The sequence below is a fragment of the Periophthalmus magnuspinnatus genome, chromosome 16, assembly GCF_009829125.3.
Source record: "Periophthalmus magnuspinnatus isolate fPerMag1 chromosome 16, fPerMag1.2.pri, whole genome shotgun sequence".
Taxonomy (NCBI): Eukaryota; Metazoa; Chordata; class Actinopteri; order Gobiiformes; family Gobiidae; genus Periophthalmus; species Periophthalmus magnuspinnatus.
In genome coordinates this window covers 25,267,574-25,283,888 of record NC_047141.1, presented here as the reverse complement: position 1 = coordinate 25,283,888, position 16,315 = coordinate 25,267,574, and the positions used below count along the sequence as shown (strand labels likewise).

The window sequence follows — 16,315 nt, the reverse complement described above, 5'->3', positions numbered from 1 at the left end:
TGTATAAATTGCTCCCTAGTTTTTCTGTGCCTTAAGTTTAGTGCTGGTTTGATTCTGATGGAAACATGGTTTAGTCTTAGTCATGCACATAGACTGTATAAAGAAGAGAACTAAGTGCGTGTGACGTTACCCATAGCTCAGCTCCAGCCAAATAAAACTCATCGAGGCTAGCAGTTATAGGGGCGAATTTCAAGCCAGGCTCCATATTTGGAATTCCTACTGCGAGTATCATAGCAACCAAAGAGCCAATCCGGAGCGAGACTGTTGAAGGTAACGCCCCTTCCCGCCCACACCGCTGGTTTAGGAGCAGATGCTTAACAACACTGTCCATCAAACTTGTCGCTAACACTAGTGGGAATGACCTCAGAGAAAGAAGGCACCTCATAGGTCTGTTATTAATGTTCATATCTTCATTTACGGACAAAATTGACAAATAAAACACCAGGATCATGTAGAATAGATGAATACGAACATTTTGACAAACATAAAATGACAAACCTGGCAGCAGCAGTTATGGCGAGAGGGACAACAGTTTTCAATAAAAAGTGAATTGGAGCCAGAGTTGATGGAGCCGGAAGTGCACCCATGCTCTCCTCCTATTTGGAACGTGCCATAGTGTCGTTGTGATTCAGTCCTTGCTTAATCCTGGTTTCTTTTCAAAGTTTTGCCTATTTCATAACTGCCCTGATAGTCTACTACTACTGCTACTGCCCTAATGTGAACTACTACTACCACTACCACACAGTTGTTACTACTACTACTACTTGCTTCGCTTTCTTTTACGCAACATTTAGCATTATCCCATAGAGGTTTTTTTTTTTTTTTCTGGTAACACAACTGCAGCTGGACGTCCAACCCACCTCACCCAGGACCTGGCGTTGTCTGGGGAGCAGTGTTGTTTGAAGGGGCTGCGGAATGTGGAACAAATCCCCTCAGCTTTATCGACCCGGGCGTGCTCACATTGGACTGTGCAGAAGCTTACAGAATTTCACATGGAGGCCAAAAACAGTGGAACATCCTGTCATAGCCTCACCGCGGGGCCCACACTGGCTTTGATATGCCCGGTCCTGTGAAGTTTGCTGTTTGTCAGGGGAGTGGGTTTGCATGTTTGAAATCTGGACCACTTGTATCCTGTCTAGGTTTTGTGGACATATTTGGAAACTTGCATGTCTTTGAACAGCAGTTTCTAATGTGGTATGGTTTTGTATTATTTGTTGGAAATATTGTGTAGGCCAAGTCAAGGTGATAGTAATAGGCCAGAATCCTCTGTTGTAGTTCCTGTTGCCACTAATACAAAGTTTTGTTTAGTTTGCTTTTTTTTTAGACCAACCACACAGGTTTGGATGTTTTGGACACACCATCTTTTACGAGACATCACCATGTTTTGGACACACCATCTTTTATGAGACAATAGCTAAATGGGATGGATGATTTTGACAAGAATGAGTATCAATATATATGACTCTCCCAATAGAGATCTATCAGAAATATGACAAAATGTGCCTGTGAATGTCTTGGTTACGGTTCAAGTATGCCCAGATGTGAATGGACCACACAATTGCAGGGATATCCTCTTTGTTTGGAAGGTTACACTGCAAATCTTACATTTTTTATCAGATCAATTTGCAGCTTTTTGATTGTCTTTTTATTGTAGCCTATGTACCTGATACTCCAACTTCAAAACAACAATTTAGACAACATATTTCTTTACAATAGTTCACCCCCTCTAACTGTGAAAGGATAAATCCATGACATCAGCTGATTTACTGAGTGTGAGCCGATAGCTGCCCCAGTGTCAAATGCATCATCGATGATAGTAGTCTTTGTGCCGGTAAACACAGCGAGAAGATGATCACTGTTATTGTGCAGAGGGCGTGGAGAGAGTCTGACTAAAGGGGTGACTTTCATAGCTGCACCTCTTACATAGAGACCCAGGCACGCTCATCTCTCTGCACAGCTGTTGTTACGACGACCGGAGAGGCTTCAGAGCCGTGATTCATGTCCTGCCAAGAGGGGAGCGGACCGTGCCTCCTGTTTGACCTCAGACACAATCGGCTACTTTGAACAAGCTGATCTTCACACATGGGACCACTACACATGTGACCAAGTGGTATTGTGCTGTAATCCCCAAAACCAGTGTCACTGAACATGATACAGAAACAGAGGAGGGGGTGACATAACTACAGTATGCTTTATCGTGGTGTGACCTTTTGACCCTATCTGCCATTCTAGAGAGCTTCTTATGTTGTTATGCCTTATATATATTGAAGTACTGATAATATAGTGAATGTTGTTTTGAAGATTATGCAAAATTTGAATGATTTGAAATTTGAAAATATAATAAAAATCTCTATCTCAAGGTGCTGCAAAAGCAGTCACTTTTGTCTGATACTAACCTGGACTTACACTTTTAAAGACACATTTCTGCTCTCAGAAGTAGCAGATGGCTTTAGTTACCTACTTAAGTCAAGTGTACATGATCAGGGATAAAGCCGCCATAGTGATTTTTGCCGTGTTTCCCATCCAAACAGATAAACTCAACTGCCAACTAATTAAAAACAATGTATCTATACTTAATCTTGATATGGTTTAGCCTTTAGCCACACTGTAATTCTTCAACTTTGCTACAAAATACACCCTCCAGAAGTCCAAGTTTTTTTTTTTTTTTTCATATACTAGTCTTGCTCAAATCCACCCAAGACCCATCTCATTTGTGAAGTCCTAAGCACTATAATTACCCATCCAATCACAAATACAGCCCAAATTACCAGATTTTTTTCTTCAGACGCCAACTTCTTCTCATCATTTGTTAGTTTTTTCGGTTTTGCAAGAAAATAGTGTGAAGTTGTGCAACTGCCCCACTCTGCGTCTTAAGTTCTTCTTATTTGCAGCCAAACCCCCTTCCCCCTTCCACTCGCCCCTCTCCTTGGTCTAACCGCTCACATCTGGTTTTCAGTCAAGGCCAGGTTGGTTACTTCTGGAATGGAGGGCCCTTATTTCTCAATGGCCCCCTCTCCAGTTTCATTCTGTGGTGAGGAGTTTGCAGTTTGTTTATGAAGCGGTGTCCCTTTGCTTTGGTCCTCATTTTCATTATTTGGCTGCCCCCCGAGTAGTCTCTCGCTCTCTTTTGCTCTCTCTCTCTCTGTCAGAAGTGGAAATGGTGTTGGCAGCCCGACAGTCATCAAAACCTTTCTTTAGCATCCGCTCCAAGGTGAACATTTATAAAAGAAGCCCACAAAGTATTTTTTAACTACAAAACATGGTTAGGGAAAGTATTGCTTTAGGATCTTCTTAGCATCAATTTGTCATTAATTATTTTTGATAGATTCTCTTTTATGACAACTACCCATAGGTTTCAGAGTAATGAAAAAAATGGTTGTTACCTTAATTAACAATTCAGAACAAAATATGTTTTATATGAAAGGGGCAGGGACTTCAGATGGAAAGTAGCAGTAGGTACAAATCATCTCTTCTTTTGTTAGATTAATGAATTTGTACATGGTCCCTGATAAATAAAGAATAAAGAAAAAAAGAAAGAAAAGGCCAAAATCATTGCTAATATCCGTAATAGGCCATTACTATCATATAAAGGATTGGAATGAATATAAATTATTCTGAAATAACAAATTATTACTTGGTGTAATGTCACTTCCATTATGACTGCTATACTATTAGGCCAACTACCCGCACTACTGGTTTTATTACTACTAGAATTACTTCTAAGTAGGATTGTCAAAAACTGACTCATAATGAGTATTAAAACTAGCCTAAACTTTACCAATATGATTCTTCTATCCACCAAGCAATGCAGGTTATCTGTCTTTACATATTCAGAATCTACAGTTTATAATTCAAACATATAAAAACCTTTAAAATAAAACATTCACCACTTATAAATTAATTTGCTAAAGTCTCTACAAACTTCTCTCTGTACATTTTATACAGAGAGGAGAGGAACTAACATAATTCATGTTTTTAAAGCACTGGTGTTACAAAATGACTTGGCACACTTTGAAGAACAGCCTAAAAGAAGTGTGCAAAGTTATATTTTGGGTGCGTTAGCTTGGGGTGTGTGAGAACAAAGATGTGCAGTGTTTTCCAGAGTGAGGATGGGTGGTAGAGCGACACAGGGGGAGAGAAAGAGAGAGAGAGAGGGGAGAGGGGGGCTATGCGTGATGTCACCTGGCTGAGCTATGAAAGCTTCCCCTGGTTACTCTATCCCACATAAAAGTCTGGCACTCGCAGAGGCTTTAGGGAGGCTTGGCAGAACGCAGCATTAAAGAGACAAAAACATAACACACTTCTGTCTGTCTCCAGCCTGTTTACATGGAGTAGTGTCAGCTTGGGTTTCCACTGTTTTTAAGGCACACTGGCTGTCTTATTGTCAATCCTGTTCCTCTCCATAGTCTTAGAACACATTTCATACGTTTGGATTCAGGTGGATGTCATCTCTTCTGGCGTCAGCTATGATACCATATCAAATTTTTTTGTGTTTAGATTATGGCAAGAAGATGGATTACGGTTTTATGATTATTCAGTTTCAGTTACAAGAACCAACACGGAAATCCTCTTTCATTCACAATGTTTAATAGTTATGTGACATTTATTGAAAGGCGCTGCACCTAATTTTAATGTCTTAAAAACATACAATCATTCATTTTTAAAAAATTGCAATGGTTCAAAGTTAATCCTCACTTACTTTATACAGTCTGAGCATCCTAATTATTCACCATGGTGAGTTTACAAATGATTTTCACAACTTTCAGAGACTAGAGCGGAGTTTTGGTGACAGTGACAGTGAAGTGACATTAAAATTAACATGCCACTTCCTGATGATCAGACAATAAAACACTTTATAATCAGATGTGCAGCACACAGCTGACTCATCTTGACCTTAAGAGCGGCTTATACAACATATCTGTACTGGGGCAAGACATAGTTTGTCCAAATACATGTGAAACTGATGATGATCTGTTACAGAGCCTTTAACAGCCAGATTAAATCATTTTACATTCAGGTTTACTTTACAATGTGGATAAAATTGAAATTTATTTTGCTTCTGAAATGGTCCTGATTATATTTCTTTATTGTGGAGTGATCAGTCAACAGTATGCTGAGATTCAACCTCAGTAATCACAATGATCAATTAACAGATTAATCTTAAGCACTGAAGAAAATTATGTCTATCCACCATGATCCAATTTAGACTGGTGATTTGTAATTGGCTTTGGTTCATGTTTTTATGCCAGATGCTGTTTGGGAGCTGTTTAATATGATGTTTGACGGTTGAATCCTAGCATACCGTTGGTCCTACACTGTTGTTGAGTCCTTTGGCAAGACACTTCACCCACCTTGCTTATATATAATGAATGTTTCTAAATGACTGTTTTGTGGTTGAGAGAGACAAACATGTGACTCGCCATTGTGTATGATAGTGAATGAATATGGCAATGTAAAGAGTCTCATTAACGCATCATATAATTCCAATGCAAGTAATTCTGATGATTCAAAATAACCCATACACATACATACAGTGCAGCCTTGGATGGTTGTTCTTACAAGTTCTTTGCACATTGCTGAGTTTGTGATGTGATATTGAAAGAATCCTCCACAGCACGAAGAAGGCCGTTAATTGCACATGTGGTGGGCAGATTTTGAGGCTTAGTCCGTCTCCGTGGGCGATGTGGATGGAGATGCCATGTGTGTTTAGACATCAGGGCTGCAGACTGTGGTCGGACCAGCCGGCTCTCTCATTAACTCTCACAGCGCCTCTAATGAGAACAGAGGTGGTGCTGGGTTTGCTTTGCCTTTTCCTGCCATGTGTATTGTGTAGAAACATCTGAGGAGAATTTAAGTGAGTGCATCACTTCAGAATAATATGGCTCGAGTAGAGAGAGTGATTCATGATTCTTTTTTAATCAAACCATTAAAAAGTATTTGTTGAAAATACTACTACGCTTGGATCAGTGCTTGATGTTGTTATGTCATTTGGCAAGATACATCTACCTTGCCCAGGGTGACCAGATTTTCAAAATTCCAAACTGGGACACACCCGGGTTGGGATGGTTGGTATAAATAAAATTGTGAAAAGGCCGCGTAATATTGTATATTCTCGACTCACTTGTGAGTCAGTATATAATCTGAAGGACTTCTGTGAGGTTTTTTTTTTTTTTTTTGCCTTATGCTCATTTTCAAGCATGATGTTCTGTATTTTCGTTATAATATATACCCACCTTTACTGTTAGCGAAGATCAGATTGGTCAAAAATAGGGACACCTGGGATATGTTTTGAATCAAACTGGGACCAATCAATGATTTTGGATAAATCTGCTGCGACATGGGTCACGCCTCAAAACTGGAACTATCCTGAGGAAAATGGGAGCTTCTTGTTATCCTAACCTTGCCTGTATTAAAGTGTTCTATCAGTGATTTGTGATGGTCATAAGGGCCATAGGCACAGACCAGCAGCCTTGTTTTGGTCAGTCTACCTCAGGTCAGCTGTTACTATAGACGTAACAATGTTTTGCCACGAAAACTGTTACTTCAAAATACTCGGTTATGTCATGAAACTTATTGCATTTGATTTTTAAGAACTATACCTTTCACTTTGTTGGTAACAAAGTGATAAAATATAGGTTAGTAACTGCACCTTAGCTCTGGGCTCCATCCTGTGCCACTCCCAGCATGACGTCCCTGATAGCTCCAGCTTAATTGCGCAGTCTTGATTGATGTGTCTCATTACACAGGGTCCTTGTCTTTCATTTGGAGGTGATTATACCTTTTCTGCTGGTTGGAGGCTGCCGATGGGAGGAATCAATGGTACGCTTTGATGTACCTCAGCACGGCAGAACAGTGCCTCAGTATATGTGCACTCCCTCTTCCTCTTTCACACTGGCCTTCATTAAGACACTGGATTACAAAGGCAAGAGATAAAAGCGCCAGAACACAGAGGAAACAACAACTTGGCGATGTGTGGAGGTCTGGTTTTCCACTGCGCTTGTATGTGGTGATGAAAGACTTGCAGATGGGAGCAGCTCCAATTGTTTTCCAGAATCCTTGGAGAGTCTTTAGAAAATCTTTACCTCCACTGAGAAGAAGTTTGCACTTATCTGCTCTGCTCTGCTCTTAAACAATCAGTTCTTTATCAGCAACTTTCCCATCTTTGGTCTTATATCTTTACTATTCTTTCAAGCTCAGGGGGTGAGAACATTTAGATTCTGCAGTATATCCCAAAGTTTAAAATTTTAGTATTTAAAGGTGCACTGTGTAACTTGTGAGGAGTCTGATACGTGCTTCTCACCATGGAGGCTTAATTGATTTGCATGTAATGTTCCACTATAAGTTACTACAATTTATCTATCTTACAATTATTTAATTACATTTGTTTTCATTGCTAAAATAATACATTGAAAAGAATGCATTCTACTGTCACCTTGTCACAGATCAGACCTGTAACTTAGTCTGGTGGCATCATCTGCTCATCTCCATGGAGATATATATGTTTAATGCCATACTGTTGAACATTTCAGGAAATGTGCATTTAACTTTTGCAGTGGCATCATTTCAATAAGCTTCTGTGATGTCACATTTATTTCCATCTTGTATTACTTAGTTTTTTGCCAAGGTCTTCTATTGATAATGGGAAAATAAGACCACGTTTTCTCAAGCACATCCCAAAGATTCTCACTGGATTCTGTGGTGACCATTTGCGAAAATTATGTCTCATGCTCTCCGAACTACTCTTCAACAATTAGATCAGGTGAATCCTGACAATGTCATCTTAGAATATACCTGTGCCATTGAAGTAACTGAATTAATTATAATGTGATCAATTGCTTAGCTCCACCTCTTGTACCTTTTGGGTCTATTGCGTATCATTAGCAGATCCTTCCTAGCCCTACTCCTGTCAAGTCCTCCTATTTCTCCTGCCTAATCTGTATATTCATTCTTTCCTCTTTCTGTCTTTTTTCACTGCTGTCTCTTGTGGCCTATTTACGTGGGGGGGCGTCCGAATCATGACCCTGCACCCTTCTCAGCCACCCTGCAACCCCCGCTCACGCTGAAGGTCATGTGCAGATTACAGGCTGAAGGTATCATCCTCTGAAGTAAGGAATAATCACTGCCTTTGAGATTGTTAAATCGAACCACAAGCCTAAGCGCTGTCATTAGTTTGAGTTGAAAAGGGGGGAGGGGGGTACAGAGGGAGAGAGAGGGGCTCCTTCCACTTAAATACATTCAGATGTTGAGCCTCTCAGCTCAAGGTACACGAAGTTCTTTTGTTTTTTTTGTTTTTTTTGTAAGCATCTATCTGTTTTTTATTTATCCGGTTTCTAAAATTTGAGGTTTTGATTTCAAAGTGTGCACAGAGCGGCTTGTAGTGCTGGAGGATGACGTAAATGGGATGAATCATTTGTTGTTTAAATACTTGTGGGTTTAGGGCCGAGGCTGCACTTAATTTTCATTGTTTCCACCACGCAGTTTTAATTATTAGCTGTATACATACAAGCAGATGTGTGAGCGAGGTATGAAGTCCTACTTGTGGACAATGAGAAATTCGCCATATAGTTTTAGTGGTATATAAAATATTCACATATGACAGCATTCTTCTTATTGCGTCCTTCTACCCTTTAGGCCCCCTTTGTTTTACAACTGTATTTAATCAGTCCCATCCTATCTGCCTGGAAATTTCCATCTGGCAATTATTCTCCATTGAAAATAAATACACATGTTGCCGCGGGCTCATTGCGTGGTTTGTTTCACATAAACCAAATGTTAAATGTTCTTTCACAGTCAGAACTTTTTGAACTAAACTTTTCCTAAACTGTGGATGTCTTCCTTGTGTTTGAATCTTTCTGAATGTTTCAAGTAAGGTGAGAATAAACAGTGTTGTCCCAGTTCACATGCAGAGGTGGGTAGGGTAGCCAAAAACTGTACTTGAGTAGGGGTACTGTTACTTCAAAATAGTATTACTCAAGAAAAAGTACAATGTAGTGGTCCAAGAAACAGCTAAAAAAGTATATGGGGAAACTACTCAAGTAAGAGCAACTTTTTGAACATGAAACCACATTTATAATTTTTAGCTAATGCAACTGGGTTAACTAAAAAAAGGAAGGAGTGGTGCAAACACAATAGTTACTCAAGTAACTGAAAGGTTGAGTAAATATAACTGAGCACTGCCCACCTCCGCTCGCATGTTAAAATGTCTCTTGCAGTTTGATGGATGTGAGAGAGTTGGAGGGGCTGTGAAGTCTTGCTGTGAAGGCAGACAGTGAAACACAATAAGAGTGCAGATGTTCAAAGAACCTGGGCCTCTTTTTCTTTAGAAGAGGAAATGCTTTGTGGAGACTGTTTGTTTTCTCTGTGTCTGTGGTCTGAACTGTAGATTCACTTACATTTTTAACGCCACCCTCTTTTCCTCTCTCCCTCTTTCCCTCTCTCTTGCCGTTTACCTTTCTCACCCCATCTCTTTCTTCTCTCACCCTCTGTCATACTCTCTGCCTTTTCTATCTGTCTTCTCTCCTCTCTCTCTTGTTCTCTACCCATTTTATCCTCCTTTTTACCTTCTCCCCCTTTTCTTTCTCTCTCTTCCTTCCTTCTTTCCTTCCCTCCTTCTGTCCTTGTTTCCTTCCTTCTCTTATCTGTTTTGCTCTCTCCCTTTCGTCTTTCTTTTGCTTTTTTCTCTTCACACCCTTTCTCCCAATCGTTCTTTTTACCTTCTCTCTCTCTCTCTCTCCCCCTCCCTCCCTCTCTCACACCCTCTTTCCTCTCTCCCTCTCTCGTTCTATCTTTCATGTCTCAGGAGTTTCCAAACGGAGAGCTGAAGGAGGGGCAGTTCATTGATCAACACTGTCCCCTAGAGGGTAAGCAGAGAAAACTAAATATGCTCTAGTTTATTTAGATGTTTGGACCAAAAATAGAAATGCATCACTTGCACATGATTTTTCGGTTTACTGATGTCTTTTAATTATGCAATACACATATGAACTACATGTGAGAAATGTCTTCTGGGATTGACTTCAAGTTAGACATAACACGTAAATGTGACATGCTTATTTATATTGGCCCAAAATAGGTAAATACACACTAAAATGTATGGGATACTTTTCAAATGTACAGGTAAACTGTATTAGAGGTTTCTGTTTTGACCTACTTCTTTGACCAAGTATGTGTTTGATTCATCTTTTAAGCAACATTTGAAAATTCCTTAAGATTTGAATTTGAAGTTTCACAGTCAGGAGGGCTTATGCAAAAGAAAATGTCATGTGCCAGGTTTTAGCAACAAGTACTTCTTTCTACAATCTCTGGTGATGTTAAAACATTTCTTACAAAAGGTAAAGTAGTAAAAAATTTGATGAACGTGTTTGTTTTTTTGTAATTTATTGTGTGTAGTGGTTCTTCCTCCTGAGAAAGGCGAGGGCTGTGAGAGTTACCTGCAGTACATGCACACAGAGGATGGAGAACGGGAGATGATCCGAGACGCCACCAAAGCACCGGGCAAGAAACGCATCAGCCTGGATGTAAGCACAAATTTAATTTGCTTGTTCATAATTTATTAACAAAAATGAGTACCAACTTTGTATTATCGGGTTTTGTTTTTGTTTTTCAAATTTAAGTACAATGCACATTCCAACACACATAGTAAAATTACAGTGTTCTTTCTTTCCCATTTTACCCGTACAAAAACTTGAAACATTAATTAAAATAACACAGCAGTGCATATTATTTTGTATTATTGTAAACACCATACTCTTGGAAAAAGGCTGCTGAAAGAGCAAATAGAGGCAACTGTACTACATAAAATAAAGATAGCCTTTGCTGACATCTGTGGAAAACACTGATGTCTCCCTTGTTTATCTTCTCAGGACATGGAGTGTGATGTGTCTGTGGAGGATGATAACAGACAAGAGTGGGTCTTCACACTGTACGACTTTGACAACAGCGGCAAAGTTACCAAGGAGGTGAGTTACTATTTAGAGAGTTTCAGATGATAACACATTATATAACTATGTTCAGTTCACTTTAGCAAGAAACACATGCATTTCTACCTGTTTTTTCTGTATAAGGTCAAAACATCAGCATTTTGCCAGATTAACAGTGAATTTTCCCATGGAATTGTTAGCTGCCTTCCTCCAAGTGTAGAATGTTACGATGTTACGATGTTGGTGACATTTTGAGGAAATTTGCCCGTTCAAAAGAAATAATATTTTCTTTTAAATTATGATTTGCTTCTGCAACTGTGCTCATTTTTATCCCTCTGAATCAAACAGACAAAGCAAAGATCATGCAGATTTCTTCTTGCTGATCAAGGATAAATACAGCAGCTTTGACTTTGTTACTATTACTGTAAAAATGATCAGGTTAAACTTTCTGGAGAAATGTCTTCGGAGACTGCATTATAATTAGAAATCCTGGCTCTTGAACCCATCTGTGAGTGTGACTTTATGGTGTAGGATTTTATGAATGAACTTATCTCATCTGAAATGTGTTTTTACAGGACATGTCCAGTCTCATGCACACCATATATGACGTGGTGGATGCTTCTGTCAATAATTCTTACCACAACAAGAGCAAGACACTGCGAGTGAAGTTGACAGTCACTCCAGAACCCAGGAGTCAACGGAGAGAAACAGCAACAGGTTAAAAAAAATCTAGCAAAAGCACATTTTGTATATGTTCGGTCTAATCTGAAACTGTTTAATGCAGAACGGAGTCACCAGGAGGAGGGCCGATCTGCTGACAAGAGACACTCAACATATATAAGGTTAGTCAGTACAGTTCTACATCAGTTTGCCTTTTCATTCATTTAAATTTGTCTCTTTTCTTTTGATATTGATGTTGTCACAACACTAAAATTGGAAAAGGAAAGTGCTTGTTACTCAATACCCATTTGACGACACCATGATGATGATAAGAAACAGTACTTTTATGCTGTAGACACACACAAAATAAGTAGTAGTATCTGTAGTTGTACCATGTGATCTTACACTTACTCAGGACCATTCTAAAACTATACCAACATTGTTCTATTTATCAATTTTTTTCAGTATTCAGTGTCCTTGTTCAAATGAGTTTCTAGTTTCAATACAAGCTTTTTACTTACTCATTTTTTCTTTGCATATTTTCATTAGTCTCAAAGCTACTGTCAAATAAAATAATGGTCTGTATTTTCCCCTTCTCAGCAGCAGAGGGCAGGCCAGCGAGGCTCCAGCTGCAGAAGGACAGCATTACTGTGTGGATGAAAACACAGAGAGAAGGAATCACTACCTGGACCTGGCTGGGATCGAAAACTACACCTCAAGATTTGAAGGTGAGTTTTTCCTTTATTTTACTGGATATAAAAGAAGTGTTGATTTGCAAAAGCAGATATCTCAGTTTTGAGAAGTGTTGTATTGATCTCAAAAAGGGACATAATAACATTTCTTGCCCAAAAAAATATTTAGCATTTGAACACAGCTAGACAACATAATTATAAGTATCAACATTGTTTTCAAATCTGGCACTTGGAAAATAGTTTTTAGTGATAGTAGTAGGTGAATGTTATTATTGTATTATGTTATATATTATAATTTTGTGGAGAATTATCCAAAAAACTTCAGTTTGTGTGTGTTTATGAGAACTGGATCATGACACAAAATAACAAAACTGTACTCGATATTTCTATAAAATAATCAATACAGTAATATAGTATATTGTAAAGTAAAAAATGCTGTTTGCGTTTTGTCTATAGGAACCCCCACCGCTGTTCCCCCTCAGGACCCCCACACTAGAAACTCCCACAGCCAAAGTCGCTCCAGGTCCCATGAACCAGAGACACAAGTGGCTCACCAGCGCCGCTCGCAGCTCATCAGCGACAACTACAACCCTGCAGATTTCCGAGGCAAAGGAGGCACACAGTTTGTCAAATCTCCCAAAGGAAATTACAAGGGGAATAACAACAGCGGAGGCAGCAAAATGGCTAAGTGCCACGGCCACCACACTGGGCAGGATGTGTACCACCTGCCCCCTCAAGCTCAAATCTCCAATCATCACCAGCATCCGCTACAATACAGCCACAGCAAGCGACTTCGAGCCAAAAACAGGGAGTCCCCATCCAAAACGCCCCTCTCCCCTCAACCCCAGCACCCACAACACCCACAACACCCACAGCACCCACAGCACCCGCAATACCCACAGCACCAACAGCACCCACAGCACCCCCAGCCTGCAGTCCCCTCTGTTCTGCCCAGTGCGGAGAGGGAACCAGGGAGTCCCGGATTTGTGGTTCCCGTGGTCCAACGACATGAGCATCATCATCATCATGAACATCATCATCATCACCACTACCATCATTACCACCAGACATGACTGCCTTAATATCAATGAGAATAGACCAATTTCCATAGAACAGACTGAGGAGTTCACTTCCCATGGAGCGCAACAGTAGACATGTTTTTTGGTTTTGGAAAAATAAATTCTCATGACTTTTCCTTATATTTTTAAAAATACATAAAGTTTTGAGCAATCTAAATGAGAATCATGTAACTGTTTTGGGACTATATACATCAACTTATGGCTGATTGGACAAAATATTTTGAATGTCGTTATAACAAATATTTGACTGACTTTTGTGCATCTGCACGTCTAAAATGTGCCTTCTGTGTTTGTAAATATATGTTTAGTATATCTAATTATATTTTGAATGAAGAGTTTAAAGACATACGACCAGCTATGTGGTAACTAATGAACATAATGTAAATTCCTTTTCAATTCCAAAAAATATTTACATGTTCAAAATACACTGAAATGTTGCGGGTTTATTACCTTTTTGAAAATACATTTTAATCTAAACTAACTCGAAAAGCCCATGGGAACAAATAGGAGTTCCATAATCACAGACACTGCCCACTGTTGAGCTCCATAGGATCAGTCAGGATTTTTATATTCCTATCGTCAAGCTATATCTGGATGTACGCTGGGAATTAGTGAAGATCATATAGCGTGAACCTGAACTCGAAGGATGTTTATGAAGCTATTGTTGTGTATTAAGTCTATGTGGCACAGTTTGTATGAATTTCTGCTGGGACTGCATCATTATTCACGTTATTTTGAAAACCAGGAAGCTACCAAGCTATACTTTTTTTTTTTTTTTTTTTTAAGTGGAACTAAACACTAGATCAACTTTTTTTTCTACCAAATTGCATACATTGCGTTTTAGGAGCGGCATACATCTACTGTTCCTAGTTAACTTTTTGCCATTTCAGTGCAAACCGCATTAAAGCTGAGATACTTAATTTTCACACCACATAAGGAGGAGATATTTAATCTGCCTAACTTGTCTGCAGTTCTAGGGTTAATATCCACATGTATTAATTTTCTAACACAGGCTCGGCTGTAGAAAAGCTTTTTTCAGACAGCAAAGTGAAACTCACGTCGCCCACCCAAGCACAGCCAATCAGAGCGCTGCTTTTGGCGCTTACTTCTGAAATAAAAATGCTTTATTATTAGCTGCAGACACATCACAGTGCTCTAATTTTGTCATAGAGTTCTGCTTTTACAATATAGTCTTTGGGATAAACAAAAAATGTACTTCTTTACAAAATCCTGCTCTTCTTCCCCCCTCACTCTCCTCTTTAGTCCTCCAGACCCCGCCCCTCACTCTCCCCTTTAATCCACAAGGTACTGCCGACTGGAACAGCTCAGTTTGGAATGTTGGTGTGAAAAAATGTAAAAGTGACTAGACCGTACACACAATGTACACAGTCTAGTAGCAAAAAAGTTAAGTGTTTTAGTTCCACTTTAAGGCTACTGGTTGACAATCTTTGAAGCTAACTGTCAAACTAGAGGTTGTGTCGGTAGATGGCACACATTTCCAAAAACATGGATCTCAGGTGTAAAGGTGCTGCTGCTCCCGTGGTTACACAGGGGCTGGGTCTTTTTGGGACGGCCAACTGTGGACTGAGGGACGGGATGGGGTTGAAATCACCACTGCCAGTTTTAATGCAAAAATACCTTGCTATATGTATAAAAAATCTATATATGTAAACACATTTTACTGTATAATTATACTGTATATGCATATTTCATCATGAATATAATTATGCATATTTGTATTTTGTCTTTTATATATTTTAATAAACATTATATAGTTAATGTATTTTGTGATCAATATGTGACTCAAAGAATAACTGAGATACTTTTTTTTTTTTTTTCTCTCTTAAAAATACACCATTAAAGTTGCAATGTTTAACTTTTATGGTGGAGGGTTCATCTTCTTGGGAGATGTTAATGTATAGCGTAGAATGTTTGGTAATATAGCATTGAACTTATTTCTATAGAGACAAGCAAATGACACCGCCAGGCCAAGTTACAGGTCAGATCTGTAGAAAGACGGCCCTCCTCACAGTTGGAATGACTCTTGTAAAACTATACTTTGGTGATACACTGATGGTGTCAGTGTTAAACAATAAAAATTCTACTGGACTGGAAAAGGGTATATTTACACAAAAATGTCCATAATTGCATATCTACATGATATTGCCTAATGAAAATGTGTAAATTTGCCAGCTGTATAGTGTTGAGTCCTACCTGTTACCACTGGAGGGCGACAGAGCTCCAATAATCACAACCCGCACCAGGACCATTGGATAAGTAAATGATCTGTAGAGATCTAAGTTAGAAAATGTATTAGTAAATGTTTTTTTTCCCAGTAATTTGGATGAGCACGTGTGGATTACTTGGAAAAATGTGTAGGATATAACGTGCTCAGTGTGTTACTTTTCAAAACTTTTTAGATAACTATCTGAGAGGGGTCTATTTACTTTTACTTGGCATTTTAATTTAAATAACCTACTGTTTAAATGATTATTGTCTTTTAAGTCTTTTTCTATAGGATGTTTCTGTGTGATTTCACATGAGCTCGCCTAATTGGTGCAAGAGCCCGGGTAAAGCTGCATGCATTCTCCGCTCTGGTCGTCAGGGATTTGGGAAAGGACTGAATCCGAGCCCCGACTGCGACAAACAATGGCCGCTATGAAAGGCGAGGGGAGTGTCGCTCTAATGCAAATATCCACCACTACTTTGTGCGCCTTGGAGCGAACCTGCGCTGAACACCGACAACTGCAAACTTCCACTGAGTAAGTTTGGTTCCAGTCCATCAAAAGCATATTGTGTATTGCATGTGATGTATTTTTGTTTATTTTGCATGATAGTTCAGCAACAAATGTTCAACTTTTCCTGCAAGAAAATGAGAACAAGCAATGGCGAGAGGACAGCGCAGCATCCAGGGACGTGCACCTGCTGAGGACCACATAGACAGGTTTGGGTGCTATTATAGTCA

The 16,315-nt window shown here is 39.3% G+C and overlaps 1 protein-coding gene across 3 annotated transcripts in view; it reads left to right on the top strand.

The window, feature by feature from the left end:
* Positions 1–15,129, top strand: part of nkd2b (NKD inhibitor of WNT signaling pathway 2b) — a 30,223-nt gene extending 15,094 nt beyond the window's left edge. Inside the window, exons 4-10 of one of the 3 annotated variants that reach the window (XM_055228045.1) lie at positions 9,800–9,860; positions 10,390–10,517; positions 10,863–10,958; positions 11,495–11,636; positions 11,704–11,761; positions 12,183–12,307; positions 12,728–15,129. In XM_055228045.1, coding sequence (XP_055084020.1) covers positions 9,800–9,860; positions 10,390–10,517; positions 10,863–10,958; positions 11,495–11,636; positions 11,704–11,761; positions 12,183–12,307; positions 12,728–13,344 — 1,227 coding nt within the window. In that variant the 3' untranslated portion in view covers positions 13,345–15,129. Of the gene's footprint in view, positions 1–9,799; positions 9,861–10,389; positions 10,518–10,862; positions 10,959–11,494; positions 11,637–11,703; positions 11,762–12,179; positions 12,308–12,727 lie in introns of all 3 variants that reach the window. The other 2 variants (XM_055228046.1, XM_033981090.2) reach the window with 2 other exon arrangements.
* The last annotated feature ends 1,186 nt before the right edge of the window (positions 15,130–16,315 follow it).